The following is a 16,967-nucleotide window of genomic DNA, read 5'->3' as shown; positions in this document are numbered from 1 at the left end:
GAAGAAGATCACTACCAATCGTCAGTGGGTCCCCGGGATTACCCAGGATTAAACCATTTCATACCTGCTGCTTAGCGGGCTGCTGTTGTGGAGGAGGCTGCTGCTTAAGGAAGTGCAAGGGATTGGCATCCTCCCCCAGGCTGCTGTACTCATCGTCGGTCAACGCAGGCAGCCGATCGTTCGAGAAGTTGTTATCATCCTCCTCGATTTCATGGGCCTGCTTGGCCTTGGCCTTGGTCAGAGGAGAAGTCGAGCAGCCACGCGGCTTCGGAGTGCTCGAAGTGCTTGAAGTGGTGGATGACGACTGGAGTAACGCCTCCAGTTTGAGGGCCTCCTGAGTGTCGTTCGAATAGGTGACATTCTGGGCTGAGCAGAGACTGGTAGAGCAGAGCAGTATGGCTGAAAGGTTGTGGCAAAGAGCTGGATTAAATTGTTCGTTGCGATATTTTATTTGATAAAATATTACAGCCCAACAGATTACAACTAGCTTAAAGTAAATGCCCAGTCCTAGCCTCTAGCCTAACGCTTTTGCCGTTTCCATTGCTCCTGCCACAGCTATAGGGTTGTCTTCTTGCCATCGAGTATCATCTCGGTGAGGCCCAGGTTCTTGAACTCCTCCAGACGCTCCACCTGACTGGTGAGACGCTTCTTGAACTGCACCTCCCGGCTGAGCATCTTCAGATCGTCCACGCTGCTCATCTGATCGCAGCTGCCGATTTTCTTGGCTATCAGCTCCTTGGTCAGCATTATCTTGGCTCTGGACAGACGCAAGTAGGAGAAGTCCGCACTGGCCCGCTTCAGTTCTTGGCGGTAGAGGAACAGCTGGTAGGATAAATTTATTTTGGGTGCCATCTTGCGCAGCTTCTTTAGAGCCTTTTTCTTTTTCCTCAAAGGATCGTGGGACTTCCGCGGTTTGCTGCTCGAACGCTGCTTATTCTCCGAATGTTTCTTCATTTTGTGTTCGTCAATCATGCTGCTTCTCCGACGATCCAGCTCCGTTTGATGCTCAGGACTCTAGGCTGAGCTCCTTTTAAAGGTCCTTCAGGTAGTTTGGATCATTAGCGAGTGTCTGGTCGCGCGTGTGCCTGCCATAAACTTGCAGTTTTCCATAATTTTCATTCGGGGTCTGGGTATTTCCGCGGATTATTTATGGCTTTATGACACCAGCCCAAGCTGGAGCTGCCGGTTGCTGTTCCAAAACCGTAACCAGAGCCAGAGCCAGACTTAAGCCTCAATTATGGCTGTCAACTTAGCGCCGTTTTGGGCAGATCAGATCCGTTTGGGTTTTGTGGCGTTGTTCTAGTCCTCGCCAAAACCCAGACCCAGCAGGGGATACGGATACGGTTTCTTGGTATTCTTGGAATTTTTTGACATTTCGGGAACCTCTTTCAGCGGAACTCAGGAGCTGCCGTTTGGGTAAAACGAAAGACGAAAGAAAAGACGACCTTGTTCCCCACAAAACTTCTAGCAAATTCTAGCTAAGGACTCCTTTTCACAATTTTCCACAGTCTTCTGTCCAAACAATTGCAATCCCCCATACACTGTCATCACATACAACACCTTGTCAGAGAACGTACCTCCGCAATAGAGACTCCAAGAGCGCTTCATGGTCGTGTTTTGGAATAATACTGAAATCGCTATTGGCATGAGATTTCTATTTTATAGCCGCCAAGAAGAACTTTTTGGCCCAAGAAATTTCACTTGAATGGGAACAATGCTTAAGAGGAGTTCGTTCTCTCTGCGAACAATTTGCATATTAATTTCTCAATAGTCTGTTGCTTCTTTTCTCTATTTCTCTTCTAACTATGCAAATTCTCTGTTGCTTCGACAAATTTAAACACCGATGTCGTCATTGATTGTGCCTTTTGTTGGGGCCAAAGGCACAGGAGAGTGGAAGTTCTGGTAGTGGTGGTGGTGGTGGTGCGGTGGGGTGGTGTAAAGTCGAATAAATAATGATGATGCGCCACTTTTTGGGTTCGATTTATTTTTGCATGCATTTTATGAATTTTGAATCGAATCGAATCGAATCGAGAGATTCTTTCGCTTCAATGCCCCGCTGCTCATCTTGAAGTCTCGTCTCCCTTTCACCTCCCCTTTTATCTGGTCAATGGGAACTAGCCAGGTCAGGCCAGGCCATAGACAAGTCATCGATGGGTCGACGGTCGATTGGCAGCCATTTAAAGTTCAGTTTATTTATCTTACTCGTGCATTTTGTCCGCAGCCAGACAAGGACTCATCCGAAAGCATTTCCATTTGACTTGGCTCCGACTTGGAGCGACTTGCATAACATTTTCCTTTCCTTTCCCTCAATCCTCAGTCCTCAGTCCTCAGTCCTCAATGTCGCTGTCGTCGTCATCTTTTGTGGTTTGCGTTTGTCATTAGACAATGTCTAGACCACGAGGACTCCAGACCCAGCCCGTTCCAGACATCGATCTGCCGGCGCTGGCCCACAGAAGTTGGATACACAAATTTGGCCATAGGGAAATAGTCGAAAATTGGCATCGTTTTTGTGATTCCCCATGACTGAGCGACTGCCAGAGGCATCTGTCTCTGTCTCCGTCTCTGTCTCTGTCTCTGTCTTCGTTTTATATAAGATTTTTGGCAGCATATTTACATCTAGGGATAGTTTTGGCTCTTGGCTTGGGTCTGCATTCGGTTCGGGTTGATCGATTTTGCTATTAGACTGGGTTGATCCTTGTGAGGACTTACCTTCTCCATCATCCATATCATTCCCATACTTCCCATACTCCTCATCGCTACTGAGAGTCGTCATCCATCAGTCAATCAATTAGCTTGATCTCCATACTCTCGTTTTATGATAGGGCATCATTCACTTCCGTTAACTGTTTCCGTACGATTTTTTTTTATGTCTGACCCTTGACTCGGGGGCTATTTTACGATCCGCCCTTTATAGATTTCCAATTATAAATGCAGAAAAACCCCTGCCAAGGGGGGAAGATGGAAAACTTTTTCATTGCATCCAATCGAACGAACGACGCAATAATTTTCCATCCACATTGTGTGTTTGCAATTTGTTAGCCATGAGCATGAGGCCAATAAATTGGCCAAATATGCGCCATAAAATGGAAAGAAAAAGGAGGATACCAGAGGATGCGGAAAGAAGACAGACGGGTCCGGCCCCCAGTCCTATGCACTTTATAATGAAATAAATTGACTTTCATGATGATGGAAGGGCGAACCAAATAAATTGCAACTTTTCGCCAAAATTAAAAAGGTTCTTTTGTAGATTTTGTTGTTGTTTTTTTTTGTTTTTGTTATTTTTTTGATATGAGTAGAATAAAATAAATACGACTAACTCCACTTTGGGGGAGGGAGTTGTTCTTTTGCATGTTTCATACTCGTTTCGCTCTTGTTTTGGCCTGTAAAATGCATTGCACATTTTATTGTGCACTCAATCAAAAATCCATTTCCGTTTGTTTCCAACACGTGTTCGTTCGTCTGTCTGGCAATCTGTACACGAGCTCGTGTGTGTGTGTGTGTGTGTGTGGCAGTGCAGTGGAGTGCAGTGTGGCAAAGTGGTATAGTGGTTCTGGTAGGGTGTTCCGAGTCCAGGTTGGCTCCCGGATCGGCGGCCAAAAGTTTGATAATTGAGTTGAAGCCACGCGTTAGGGCCGCGCTCTACCTCGCCGACCCATGCCCACGTCCACGCCGAGCTCCACGCCCACGCCCACACCCACGCCCAATCATCAACAGCTTTCAGCCTCCTTTTATATGCATAGGACGATTGCAGCGAGTCCATTCATGTTGCACGTGCCGCATGGCAATTCAATCGACTGTGGGGCGACCAAATAACATCGGATGGATGGATGTCCTGACATTCTGCCCGAGCATCCAGAGCCTGAGCCCCAGCCTGAGTCCGATGCAACGCGCTGCAACGCAGGGAGGCCACATATGGTTATCCGCATTCAAAGTGAGGCGAGTGAAGGGCAAAACGGGGTTGGGGGGGTTGGTCTCCAATCCCATTGCAGTCGATGAGGGTTAATGGATGGGTTATCCTGTGGAAGGACTTTTATTGTGTTTGTGCAGGGCATATGACAGATAGAGGAAGAGAGAGAAAATTGACTTTGAATTGGTTAAATGATAGTCAACTGATGAACGAATTATGGTTTCGATAAATGCCATTAACAAGGACAATCCTCAAAGTTTAGATAGGAAGATGGCCCGATAGTTGTAGGTATTATGAAGTCTCTCCTTTTCCTTAGTGGTTTTCCACTAACTGCCAATTCTCAGCCTACGTCCAGGCTGCCCAGAGTACTGCCACAATAGGCGGCATTAGCAGCGGCAGGGGCAGGAGTATCTGCATGTCTGCCCCGAGGACAAAGAGTGAAACTCCTTTTATCATATTCGCATGCACGGAAAATTGTCATGCAATAAAAACTAATCAAATAAATAAATAAATGAACAAAAGGCAGAGGCAAACAAAGTGACAAAATGGAGGAAAACAATTGCGAAATAAATGCCACAAACAATTGACAATAAACTACGGACATTCAAATGTGTATGCGTGTGTGTGTGTGTGTGTGTGTGTGCATATATGACCTGATTCCCATACATGCACACCATACACACATGCTTGCATGCGTCAAGGATATAAATAAAATGGAAAGAAGCCCGAAAAGTGTACAAGTGTACAAGGAGAATGGGAAAATGAGCGGAGAGAGAAATAATAAATAAACTACAGTTCATGTCATGTCAGCAGAGGAGAGAGGACCAAACTGACAAAATGAAATTGAGAAAAGGAGCACACACAAACGCACACGGAGAGAGGGAGGGAGGAGAGGAGAGGAAGAGGGAGAGGCACAAAAAGATAATAATAAATATGTAGAACAAGTGAAAATGGCCGAAAGTCGTCCAGATGCGTGTAGTTAATTTAATGAGCTCTTTAAGTTGTCCAATTTGCTGGCCCGGACCTCAAAGAGGAATTGAAATGGCCAATAGAGAAGCAAATAAACACACATACCCATACCCACACACACACACACACAAATATAAACGGCGAAGCAAGAGGCTGAGGAGAAAGAAGTGAATTCGAGTCAAAGAGGAAGAGAAATTGATTCAAGGAATGGCTGAAGGATGTGTGAGAGTAAACTAAACACAAGAATTTAGTTTTCTGGATACCTATGGTATTGGTGATCGAAAGAGACTAGGCAGTTGACAGAGATGCGAGGGAGGGGCCATCAGAGCTTTGACATTGCTTTTATAAAGTACTAAGTACTTTTGTTGTTGTTTGCCATGGGTCTACATCTACATATATACATATCTTGCAACAATCGGTTCATTGAAATTCAAACAATTGCCAAATCATCGCCCGCTATTAGCAGAACAGGCCACGCTCTGAACTCACCGACTTGCCGACTTATTTGGCCATAAATTGTACTAGGCCATGGTCTATTAACTCGGGAGAAAGGCGAGGGGTGCTGTCTCTTAATTTCGGCTGGGCTTATCAGGGGAGGAAATCACGGTGGATGGGCACGCACAAATCAAAATATATATACCACCCCACCCCGACCAACTCCAGCGCATCCGGCACCGGCTCTGGCTCTGGCTCCGACTTCGTTTTGGGGTGCGCTTATCTATTGGCTATGGAAATTGAATTTCCCCGCCAGCAGAACCCAAAAGCCAAACAGAATGAGCCAGAGCCACCCATACCCCTGGGCATATGGGAAGCAAGGAAGAGTCCAGTCCAGATAATTGCACGATAACCGGCTAATTTTCAATTAGCGCCATTTTGATAAGTAACATAAATTAAGCAGTTTCTCTGGCTCTTTCGCTACTTTGCTACTCTGCTGCTCTGCTACTCGGCTACTCCGCTCCACCGCCAGATCCACTCCACTCCACTCCAATACTCATTAATCGCCAGGCAACAAATTGCAAATGGATATTTTTGTTTGCTGCTCATTTCCGGACTGGATTGAATCGAATGGGGATTCGGATTAGGATTGCGATTGCGATTGGGATGGTCCATTGGGGGTGTCATAGACGTGACTAGTTTATTGATTGAGATGGAGCTATGGTGATGTGTACTCTGGTACACTGTACTCCTGCCTCGTATTTGTACTCGAACTTGGACATAAATTAATAATAATATCGAAAAGGAGTCAGTAACAATTTGCTTTGCTCTGCAAAAGCCAGTGAGAAGCGCTCTCCAGGACCCAACTAAAAGTCAAACACTTGATGGCCACCGCCCGCTGCTGCCCGACTACGTGTTGGCCATTTTGACGTCGTCGTCGTCGTCGTCGTCGTCGCCGTCGTCGAACCTTTTGGCCATATAAAATTCCAATCATACTTGACCAGAAGCAAAAACACTGGAGAATTTCTACGCCAAAAGCGCAAAAGCTCTGGACAGAAAGTCAGTGGAAAACAGGAAAACGGAAAGTTAAGTGAAGTGGAGGACGCTTAAGCCAAAAACCATTCGTGGGAGGGGTACAGCGGTTATGGTTACGGTAACGTTAACGGTACTGGCCTGCTTCTGGCAGCAGTCAGCAGTCAGCAGAATTTTGTGCTACACTTTTGGCCCAATATCTTGCCGCCGCCGCCGCCGAATGTGACCATTGCTATTGAATACCCTCAATGCATGCTCTCCACGGGGCACCACGTTTGAGGTATTTACTGACCAAGGATCAGTGTGTACAATTACTTAGTCTCCGGAACGATCATAATTTGTTTCTGGAATTACGTTTGTGGAGAGAGCATTCCCAGTTCCAAGTGGCAGCCACCGGTTTCCTCAAGGCAAGCTCTCTATTTTCCTTTACGAAATTCCAGGTTACTTGCTAACTTTAGACCCCAAACCAGACTGCCAAATGGTCCCGCTCCACACTTATTTGTGTTCTGGGGCTTATTGCCAGTGAGCAGCAAAAGTGAACAGTTTTCGACAGATTTTCAGAAAATAGTTGCCGACTGCAGAAGGCACAAGTGCGGGCGTGGGCGTGGGTACGAGAAAAATGCATTCAATGCTCCCCGAGCTTCGCTTTTGCGGTTTGCCTGCCTTAGGGGTAGCATTGGGGATATGTCCAAAGGCAGTGCAGTGGGAAATTTCCTTTTCACTTTTCAAACGCTAACCTTTAAACACTTTCAGGGAGGGAGTCGAGGAGCTGGAGACCTGGACAAATGGAGTAGTGGGGTTTGCGGGGTGTGTGGGGGGTGTGGGGGAACTGGCAAGTTGTCACAGCTTAATCGATTTGGAAAAAGTTGCCATGTCGTGTGCTACTCGCATGCTACTTTATTTTTACGCACCATTTGTTTTACCCCTCACATTGTGCCGTTGGAAAATGGGGAAAAATGGAAAATCCGCTGGTCGTTTCTTTCATTTCCCCCTGCGCCCTGGCCCTGGTATCCAATGATAAACTTTCGACACATTTTTCATTTATTTTCAACACCTTTGATTGATATATTGAACACTTGGCGCCCCAACTTAAGCAACAGTCTTTCGTTGTCCTTCCTTCCGGTATTCCTCTCGGCTCACGGCTCTCGGCTCTCTGCTTTCCGCTTTCTGCTCTCCCTGGCTCCTTCCTTTCTTCCATTTAGGGGGTGTTTATATGGCGGAAGCTCGCGTCAGCTGGCAGACATTGTCCCGAGCATCATTTCCAGCGGATGTTCGAGTCGTGGCAGGAGCTGAGCCGGGGGAGGGGGAGGGGTAGGGGGCAATCCATGTCAAACGCTGTGACAAAGGTGGAAGCTCTCTTCCTGGCTGAGAGCTGGCTTATAGTTTAAATTGAAGTGTGTCCTGCACTTCCTTTGAGTAGAAAGAGCATCTTGAGCATTTGATCTACCTCAATCTCAATGTGGGGATGATAGATGGATGGATGGATGGATGGATGGACGGATGGTCCAGGACCATAGGAATCTGCTATTTTATTTGATGCCTCATTCTTTGGGGAAGGCAATCTGCTTTGTGCACAAAACTTGACAACAATTGGCCCATAAATAAACAAATATCATTAAACTTAAGCAAGTGTCTTGTATACTCGTATTCCTGGCGTACATACATACATATAGAATGCCATTCAGGCAATTGCTCGACCAGCAACAGTCAACTGAACAAAACCAAAAGATATGCCAAACTATGGCAAAAGTGGCAGCAGGGAATGGCAGGGGACGATGGTCGAGGAAACGATGGTGGATACGATGGTGGGGCAACTTTTCATAAACATTATTAACAATTATTGTTGTTAGCAGAAGTTGTCTGAATGGGGCTGGATGGCTGCTGCCTGGCTGCTTGGCTGCCTGGCTGCTTGGCTGCCTGGCTGCTGTCTGGCTGCCTGAATGGGCGGATTCTGGTTGGATACTGGTTTCCAGGATGCTCTCTTGTCGCGTGCAGCTAACAAAGTCCTTGCTCCTGCTCCTTGCTGCTCCTTGCTGCTACAGCTACTGCGACTGCCTCCTGGCAAAAGTTATAAGCACGGCCAAAAGTTGATAAGAATGAGCCATAGACGTCGTAAGGCAGCCACTTTTGGCCTGAAAGAGAGGGGGAGTGGCAGCGAGTTCTTAACACGGCCAAGCTTTGTGCATTTTTTATAAACTAACGCCCTAAAACGTGAAAAAAAGAGCAGGGAAAACAGTAACAATAACGCTGGGGTCTGGAGGACCGTGTGCCATGTCTGGAGTTAGTTAAAGGCTTTTTAGAGATGGTAACGTGAGTGTCTGGGACTGATGCAGAAACTAAAGACTAAATGGGTTGCCAAGGGATCTGAATTTAGAAGTACATAATGAATAGTTGCATAGCTATAGTACGTGCAATGCATTTCCAACGGATCATCGCAGAATTTCTTCAATTTCTATGGGTCTTTTTCTAGATCTATTTCAATATCTCGTTGACGGTATCCGTATACTCTGAGAATGTATACCAATAGATACATATGCGGAGTGTGGAAATTTGAATTAAATATTTTCATATTTAGATGATATTATATATATATTAAATATGGTTGTTTCTTATTACTTTTTCCACTTGTCTGTGGCTATATCCGCCTGGACAGGCTTCGTGATTTTCCACATCAATTTGTGGTTGTCATCTCTAGTCGGAAAGTCTCCTGCCGGTTGCTCTATGCCTCATCTTGATTATTGTTGTTGCTGCAACAGCTTTTCCATTTTTTCTTTTTTTTTTTCGACGCTAAGCAGACAGTTATTGTTGTTGTCGCTACTTGCACATACTTCAAATAGTCTTACAGAAGTTGCACTATCCGCTGGTGCTGCCTTCGTTGCCTTGCCTCTTTGGAAAGTTCATAAAGTTGCGACGAAAAACGCCCACAGGTTGGCCACGTTCAACGTTGCTCATACGCCATGTTGCACTCTGCAGAGGGATGAAGAATGAGGAAGGGAGGGAGAGCGACAGTGAGACTGGGGGAAACTTCTTCTTCTTTATATTTTTTTTTTTCGGGGAGTGAATGAAAGACTGAGCCAAGTCTCGCCCTTGTCTCGGGCCCCGCAAAAGTTGAAAGCATTGCACGAAAGTTTAATTGAGAAAGTTAAGGAATTTCAATTAACTGTGGATATTTGTTATTTTTATTTCGGGGATGCCGGGGATCCTGTTCCAGCTCCAGGTCCAAGTACAGGCTCAGGCCTGGTCCTGGTCCTGGTCGTGGTCCTGGTCCTTGTCTGAGCTCTAGCATTTTTTGGCCAAGTATTTTGTGTGTTGAGTCATGTGTGCTATTGGCTGGCAAGTTTTTCCTGCCATCGCCCTAGTGGTGTTTTTATTTTTATGTTTTTTTGTAGCTTAATATCCTATTAAGGGGCAAGGAGCTGGAGTCTATTAGCCAGCTGGCCTTAGCTCATTTAATTTGGTTGGGGGATGGTGCCTACAACTGTCCCTGATGGCCAACGGACCCTCGTACTGTTTAATGTTGCTTTCCATTGCCCATTGCTCTGCTGGCCTTGTGCCAGAACCTCCGAATGAGGCACGACGCTGATTCCTCCAGCTGTTCTCAACCAATTCAAACAGCTTAGCCCTTAATCAACCCGACTGCAGACAATGTTGGCAGGTTTCATTGTTCCTTTTTTTTTGTAGGTTTTTTTTTTACTTTTTTTTTTGTATACTTTTGTTAATCGCATTAATTGCACTTAATTGAAACTACAATCTGCCGTTGATTCTCTGTCGGCTTTTGGCTAAGATTTGTGGCAGAATGTTGCTGTCCATCAATCAATCAGTTAACCAACCAATCATTTGCAAATTGCCATCTTCAACGATTGGCCCTCACCTGGGCTTTGGCTTGTGCTTTGCCCTCGTGTTCTGCGTTGACAAGTCATGTACGAGCAGAGGTCCTGCCCCTTGATGCCTGCGGCTCTCGGCTCTCGGCTGCCTGCTGCTGATGCTGCTGCTGTTGTTTAATTATTGTTCGCGTTGCTGTTGGCTTACCAATATACCGTTAACCGCTAACGAGTTAAGTGCTTTGTATGCCCTCTGAGCCCCAACCGCAGCCCGCTGTTGAAGCAGCAGGTCCTGGCCAAGGGCAGCACAGGGCAAGGCGGGGGGCGACCAAGAGAGACAAGAGGCAAAGCTGACATATCCTTGATGAGTTCTGTTGACCAAAGTCATTACATGGCGAATGTTGAATGATGAAAGCACCTTCGCCACACCATCCCCTCCCATCCATCCATTGGCCCAAGTCCCACAACGCCGGTCTTTGTGGTACGGAGACGGGCTAGGGGGAATCCAAAGGAATTTAAATTTTGCGGTAATGGCGGATAACGTGATTGAGGCCAATTGGGGGGCAGCCACACACTCAAAGCCGATTTTCAAACGATTTGCCCTATATTTCCAAGCATATTTATTGCCAGAACACAAAAATATGTATTTATTTCAAAGAGTCAATTAACATAGAATCAAACTATTCAAGCTCGTACCTTTGTCTTTTTAGCCATATTTCTGTTACAGAGACGAGACGTTAAAACTAAACATCGATCCATCGATACCAACATCGATGTTTCACCTCCTCTACTTGCGGAGAGGGCCGCGGCTCTCGATTTATACCCGATACTCAGTGAGTATGCATGTTTTTGGCTATCTCGCTTCCCTCCGCCAGATGATATACCCCTATACTGTCTGAGTTCCGTGTATAACAGCCTGCAAATAACTCCGCAGTACAGTACTTGCATATTCTTCCAGTTCTTCGATCCACTGTGCGATATCAATCGAGTCTGTAAAAAGTCTGATGTAAGGAACGAACGTACTGACAGGGAACTATGCATAATTTCCGCTATATGAACTGAATCATCTGAACCCTCTATTCCGAAAGGGGCAAACAATCTTTCCTGCAATTCGACTTTGCATCCCTCTTTTCCCAGATCAAGTCCGTCCACCTTTTCCCTTCACTCTTCAAAGCGATGACTAAGAATTTCTAGTCGCTCCATCTTAATTAATTAATCTCAATAAATACTTAAGCCGCGACTTCGTTCTCATTGGTTCCGCCACTAACCGTACAGTATATACACCGAACATGTCGAACATGCAAACGAACTTTCTGGATTGGATTCCAAGTATGATGACGCGGTAGTAGCCGAAGGCCAGAGCGGAAGACCCTGGGATCCAATCCAGAAAGTACATTCCGGCGTTCGGCGTTTGAACACATCTTTATACTGCATTGTGAGTGGTATAGCCTAGAACAGTACAGTGTACAATACAGTCTTGTTTCCTTACGCAGCGGCTCTTCTGCCTCTTCCGCAGCACTTGGAAGGTGGCAGAAGATGCACTTCTGGTCACTCCCTAGAAGAGAACCGAAGAAAAGAATCAAGAACAGAATCAAAACAGGCAACCGTGGAGTCTCCGAACTCTGCTAGATATAATGGCCGTCCCACTAGGGCAAATAATAAATAATACAATACAATACAGCCAAAATACAGTACAATGCGTAGGTCTAAATAAGACTTTTCCCGAGTAAAAATTAGTTTTATTTTGTTTTATATCCCGTGCGACATCATGGCAGAGGCCACGTTTTCCTATGGTACGAGTATTTTAGCGATACGCTTAGTACCGCACTCTCATTACGACTCTTGTTTGTTTGTCCCATTAAATGTATTTAGTTTGTGGCTAAGCTTGTTGATTCCCAATATAATCTATTCACCATAAGGGGTATGGTATGCATGGCATAGGGCGCATTCCCAATCATTGGCTAGCCGCAAAATGAGCACGATTTGAAAGCCCACAAAATGCCCAAAAATGGGTGAAACTAATAAATAAAATAAATATTTCGCAAAATGTAGCATTTAAGCACATTTCATTTGATTTCATTTCATTGCATTTGCTCGTTGCGTTTGTTTGCATTTTGGCCATTTTTGGTGAATGGCCAATGCCATTAAATAATTATTTACAGAGCTTGGGCAACAATGAGAATAATTAATTGCAACAAAGTGAAAATCTTAGCAAATAAATAATACATATTTAATTCTATTTCAATTCATTAGCTAATGTAATTAGTGGACCACGCCCACTCGCGCCTGTCTAAAATCTCCTGTGGCAACGGCATCCTCTTGTAATTGGATTAAACTCATAGCCGAAAGCCCCCGAGGATGTTCGAGAGTGCGCGCACGCCCACCCATTATATGGTGTACACTCGTACGCAAGCCAAACAAAGTGATTCTGCAATTGGAATAATGCAAATATGACAAAACAAAGGTAAAACTTACTGAAAATACGACTACATATGCCTCCCTTCCCCCTACCCTTTACCCGTCCCCATTAGATGGCATTGGATAGAGAGTTGTTGCCTCGACAACCGAAGCGGCGCGGCGCGGCACGGCACGGCACGGTGCGGCGAAACGCGGTGCGGCGCAGTGGTTTAATTACATTTAAAAGACTCTCGTTGCACGGGGCGTATGCTTGATAACCCAGAGAACAGCAAAGCAGGTGGGGTTGTGGGGGGTGCTGTTGTGTCGGGGGGATTTGAATGTGAAAGGGGATTGCATTCAGTTATTTGTCAGCCTGTTTGTTTGTCTGTTTGCGTGTGGTGAACATAATTCAATAAACAGAATAACGAGTGACGTGCCAGAAAACTAATGAACTCAAAGTGAGGCAAACGCAAAATACGTGCACGAGAGTGGAGAGTATCAGTTGCATCCATCACGTTCGCTTATGCGTTCCGCACACTTTTCTCTAATTGAATAATTAAAGCCAAACTGAAATATTCTGCAGAGGAGGGGGATGGGCTGCAGGCAGATTAATTTTGAGCTCGTTAGGGGCACAGCCATAGCGTTATTCTTTTTGCTTATTTCACAAGGTTTTTACTTACTTAAGCTTGAAAGCGAATGGAAAATCATCTTAAAGTCTTGCCAAATGCTGCCCGTCTTAAGTGCAACTCCAACTGCAGCCGCAAAGACCCCTTGCATAGGCCCCCCTTCGTGCCCCTTCGTGCTGATGCAGTCAGGAGTCAAAGGGAGATGAAGAACAGAGCTAACATGCAATCACGTTGACAGACTCTTTTAAGTAGAAAATGGTCGGGTGCAAAATGCAGCCAGAGAAAGAAAATAATCTCTCAGCTGGAGGGCGGGTGTTTTCTTGTGCCAGGAGATGCGCCAACTGTAGGGGAAACTTTGGAGTTCCATTTATGTTCGTGAGTCACGTGGCCATCCCCAGAGGAAGAGACACACACTCGCACACACCTGCTGACACACCCACACATGAGAGCTGATCCCTGCTACTTAAGAAAAACTAAGTGAAGCATATAAGTAGCAACTAATTTTCAAGCTGATGTAACAGCAGACGACACGGACGACGACGACGACGACGACGAGGACGAGGACGACAAAGGACTACAGCAGGAGAGACATCAACAGCTGTCTGTGCTGTTGTGCAAGTGTGTTTTGGTGGCTGTATCTGTTCTAGTTCTTCTTCTTTCTTCCTCTTCGTCAGCTGCGCTTAATTTGCGCTTATTGCTCGCCAATGCGTAAATGGAAAAGAAACAAAAGACAAAGCGGGCGGAGAACAGAAATCGTTGCATACTTTTTGGGGCAGTCCAAAGTCCCAAAGAAAAGAAGTGCTGGAGGGGGGCGTAGCAGCATCGAAACTTGCCCCAAAACAATTTAAAATTACCTCACGTCTGTGTGGGAAATTGCAAACGTATTGTGGGCGTGTCACCGACTCCCGACTCCCGCCTCCCGCCTCCAATATATCTGGCAGCTTATAAGTCAAGTGCAAAGCCAAACCCAAACCCAAACCCAAACCCAAACCCAAAGAAGAAACGAAACCCAACTCGATCCCGGCTCCACTGACTACAGCAATTTTCGTTACAAAACTTTTGGGCTAGGCAAGCGAGTGGGGGGCGTGGCCGAGCGCTGGCAGTGCTGTGGCATTTTAAGTAAAATTTTATAGAGCATACCTTGCGGGTGCCTGTGTAGCGCTCCTAACGATGTGTGTCTGGGGGATGCGTGGGCGGTTGCAGTGGGTGAGTGCCGGCAAGGTGTTCCAGAGAAGAGCTGAGGAATGTTGCTGATGACGTCGCTAGACGACAGACGAATTAAGTGTTTCGTTATTGTTGCTGGATGGGTTGTGCAACGAAGCGTATTGCAGTTGCTAGCTAGCAGTGCCTCCGAGTCAGAGCCAGGCGACACAGGGTCGATTTGAATCTGACCAATGTGGGCAAATTACCTGAAATAAATATATATGTATTCATTTAATAGAGTTTCCCAATTCAATGAAACGTTTCTCAACCTTTTAGAAACTCCATTGGGTGCGAGTGTGAAATTGCTCTTCCAAATATCAAATCGTCTGCTGCAACTTTTGTCGCCTATCTTGGGCAATTGTCTGCCCAAGTCCAAGTGTCTAAGTGAGTTTGTCTGCCAGTCACTGTGAGTGCGTGCGACTCCTTTGCTTTGGCTGGCTCCAGCTCGAGCTCCAGCTCCAGTCGCTCAGGTCTGAGCTCTCAGCTACCAGCTCCCAGCTCGCAGCTCTCCAGTGTCTTGCCTTTTGCCACTTCCAAGCTCCAGTATTGCTGTTTCCTTTTTGGCCGAGGAAATGCATTATCCACTTAGGAGGCAAGAGGGAAAAAGTGCCTCGCTGGGTTAGCAGCTACTTAGCGCGCCAGGAACAAAGCTCTTCCAGCCCTCTGCTCGCAGAAGCCAGACAATCGTAAGGACGGAATGAAATGGCTGGTAATACTTCATTAAACTTGTGCTAATTCTCAACACCTTCACTTTGATTGTGTGTTCCCTTGTTCCCTTGCTCCCGCTCACACTTCACACATAAAAAGCGATTGACACGCACAGAAAACAGTCGCAGATACAATATCTATAGTTGCTGGGTTGCTGGACAAATACTTCGGTTCTAATGAGGCAGCTTTAAGTGTGGTAAACTTTCACCTGGAGACGGGGAGAGTTCTGGTTCTGGTTCTGGTTTTGATTCTTGTCTGGTCCGGTCCAGCTCGGTCCCGGTGTGGTCCGGGTCTTGGTCTATCATGTGTGATTCCAGCCGTAAAGATAAAGCACCAAAGGCAGACGCACATAGGGTGAGTGTGGAGTGGGTGCCCATCTCCACTTTGGGAGTCACGTGCAGCTGCTTAGCATCCAGCAGAGCAACCACCATCACACCAACCACCAAACTAAGCCAAAGCCAAGACCCGCTTCATTTCCCTCCACACAATATCAATAGAGCGATTGCCGGAGTTAGGGAGTTGGGGGTTGGGGGTTGGGGGGTTGGGAGCTTGGGGAGAGCTGCTCAATCTCAGTGATTGACATGCGGGCGCTCTGAGATACGCATCACATTTCCATCAGCAGGCATTTAAATGGGAAACCAGAAATCTGGGAATTAACTTTAATATGAATCGTTTTGGTTGAGGGAAAGGTTGAAGGAGCTTAAAATAGATGTTCGCGGAACGGGTAGACTCATTTCGGGACCATAAATATGTGAATTGTTTAAAAGTTCGTTAAAGTTTTTTGCTTCATCAGCCCTAAAGTATTTCCTATTCCTCTAAACTTCGGCCAAAGTGAAAGGCTCTGCTGCAGTTTCCAGCTCGCAGAAAGTGCAATCAATGCCAGAAACAATGAGCGAGGAATATGAATCGTTGCGTTGACTTTTAGCAAAATTTAATTCAGCAAAGTTATGACAAAGTTTTCCCTCGGCGCCTGCATGTTCAACTGTCAACGATTTTCCGCCACCTTCCCCCTCTGGCAGTCCCTTTTCCCTACTCCATTGCAATGTCAGACGGTGCCATGTCCTGCAGGAAGCTTTCGGTGAGCCGTTTTGTGATATGCTGCTTAGCTCTTGAGGATTTGCCAAGCCGCTTTTGTGTTTGGAATATTGGAAAACGCGTTTTACTTCTTCTGCTTTTTTTTATACGAGCGTGCTCCGATTTCCCTCCCTTCTTGACAAGTCGTAGCAAAGGGAAAATCTTTTATTTTCATCCTTGTTGTTGGGCGTACGAGTGCACGAGTAATGCAAATACCAAGCAGCTCAACGGCCTCACATTTCACATGGTGTTCGCGGGGGGGTCGGGGTCGGGGTCGGCGTCGGTGTGGTTGTCGGGGTGGTCGGGGTCTGGGGGCAGGAAAAACGTCTTAAAAGCTTCCGCCCCGGCTTTACATGCCACCGCTCTCTCTCTCTCTGTGGAATAGTACCGTTCGGATTACACACACATGACACCCATACAATCAATAACCATTGACAAGCCACAAGCCCAGCAACAACCACAGAGCGACAACACAGCAGACGCATTTAGTCTCCCCCGCCCGAAAGTATGCTCGAAAACGTTCTTTATGGCTCCGCTTCTCGAGCTGCAAATCGTCGACGAATGTCATCGTCATCGTCATCTCGTTTCGTTTACAGCTCTCAACTTTTCGTGGCTTTTTCATATGATTTGATTACATTTTCGTATTTTTCGGGGGATTTCTTGGTGGCGCTGCACTAAGTTCAATTGACAATTGAAATACAATATTTTTATTTGTGCCCCGAGCAGACAGCAGACAGCAGACAGTAGACAGCATTCAGCATTCAGCATCTCCTCGCTGTCATAATAATATGAATA

At 46.1% G+C, this 16,967-nt stretch overlaps 2 protein-coding genes across 3 annotated transcripts in view; both read right to left on the bottom strand.

Moving 5' to 3' along the window:
• Positions 1-16,967, bottom strand: part of LOC4813589 (uncharacterized) — a 53,276-nt gene that overhangs the window by 502 nt on the left and 35,807 nt on the right. Inside the window, exons 1-2 of one of the 2 annotated variants that reach the window (XM_033381455.1) lie at positions 1,578-1,623; positions 65-399 (exon numbers count right to left, since the gene is read on the bottom strand). In XM_033381455.1, coding sequence (XP_033237346.1) covers positions 65-399; positions 1,578-1,608 — 366 coding nt within the window. In that variant the 5' untranslated portion in view covers positions 1,609-1,623. Of the gene's footprint in view, positions 1-64; positions 400-1,577; positions 1,624-16,967 lie in introns of those variants that run through there. The other variant, XM_033381456.1, reaches the window with a different exon arrangement.
• Positions 426-1,034, bottom strand: SNCF (SoxNeuro Co-Factor). The gene has a single exon (XM_001353558.4). It carries the CDS (start codon positions 970-972, stop codon positions 556-558), a length of 417 nt encoding a protein of 138 aa, XP_001353594.4. The 5' UTR covers positions 973-1,034; the 3' UTR covers positions 426-555.

Source organism: Drosophila pseudoobscura, chromosome X (assembly GCF_009870125.1).
Source record: "Drosophila pseudoobscura strain MV-25-SWS-2005 chromosome X, UCI_Dpse_MV25, whole genome shotgun sequence".
Taxonomy (NCBI): domain Eukaryota; kingdom Metazoa; phylum Arthropoda; class Insecta; order Diptera; family Drosophilidae; genus Drosophila; species Drosophila pseudoobscura.
The sequence above is the reverse complement of the archived record's forward strand: the minus strand, read 5'-3'. Positions and strand labels throughout refer to the sequence as shown.

Excerpts from the sequence above, each read along its gene's own strand:
- SNCF (XM_001353558.4), bottom strand. The coding sequence starts at position 972 with ATGATTGACGAACACAAAATGAAGAAACATTCGGAGAATAAGCAGCGT.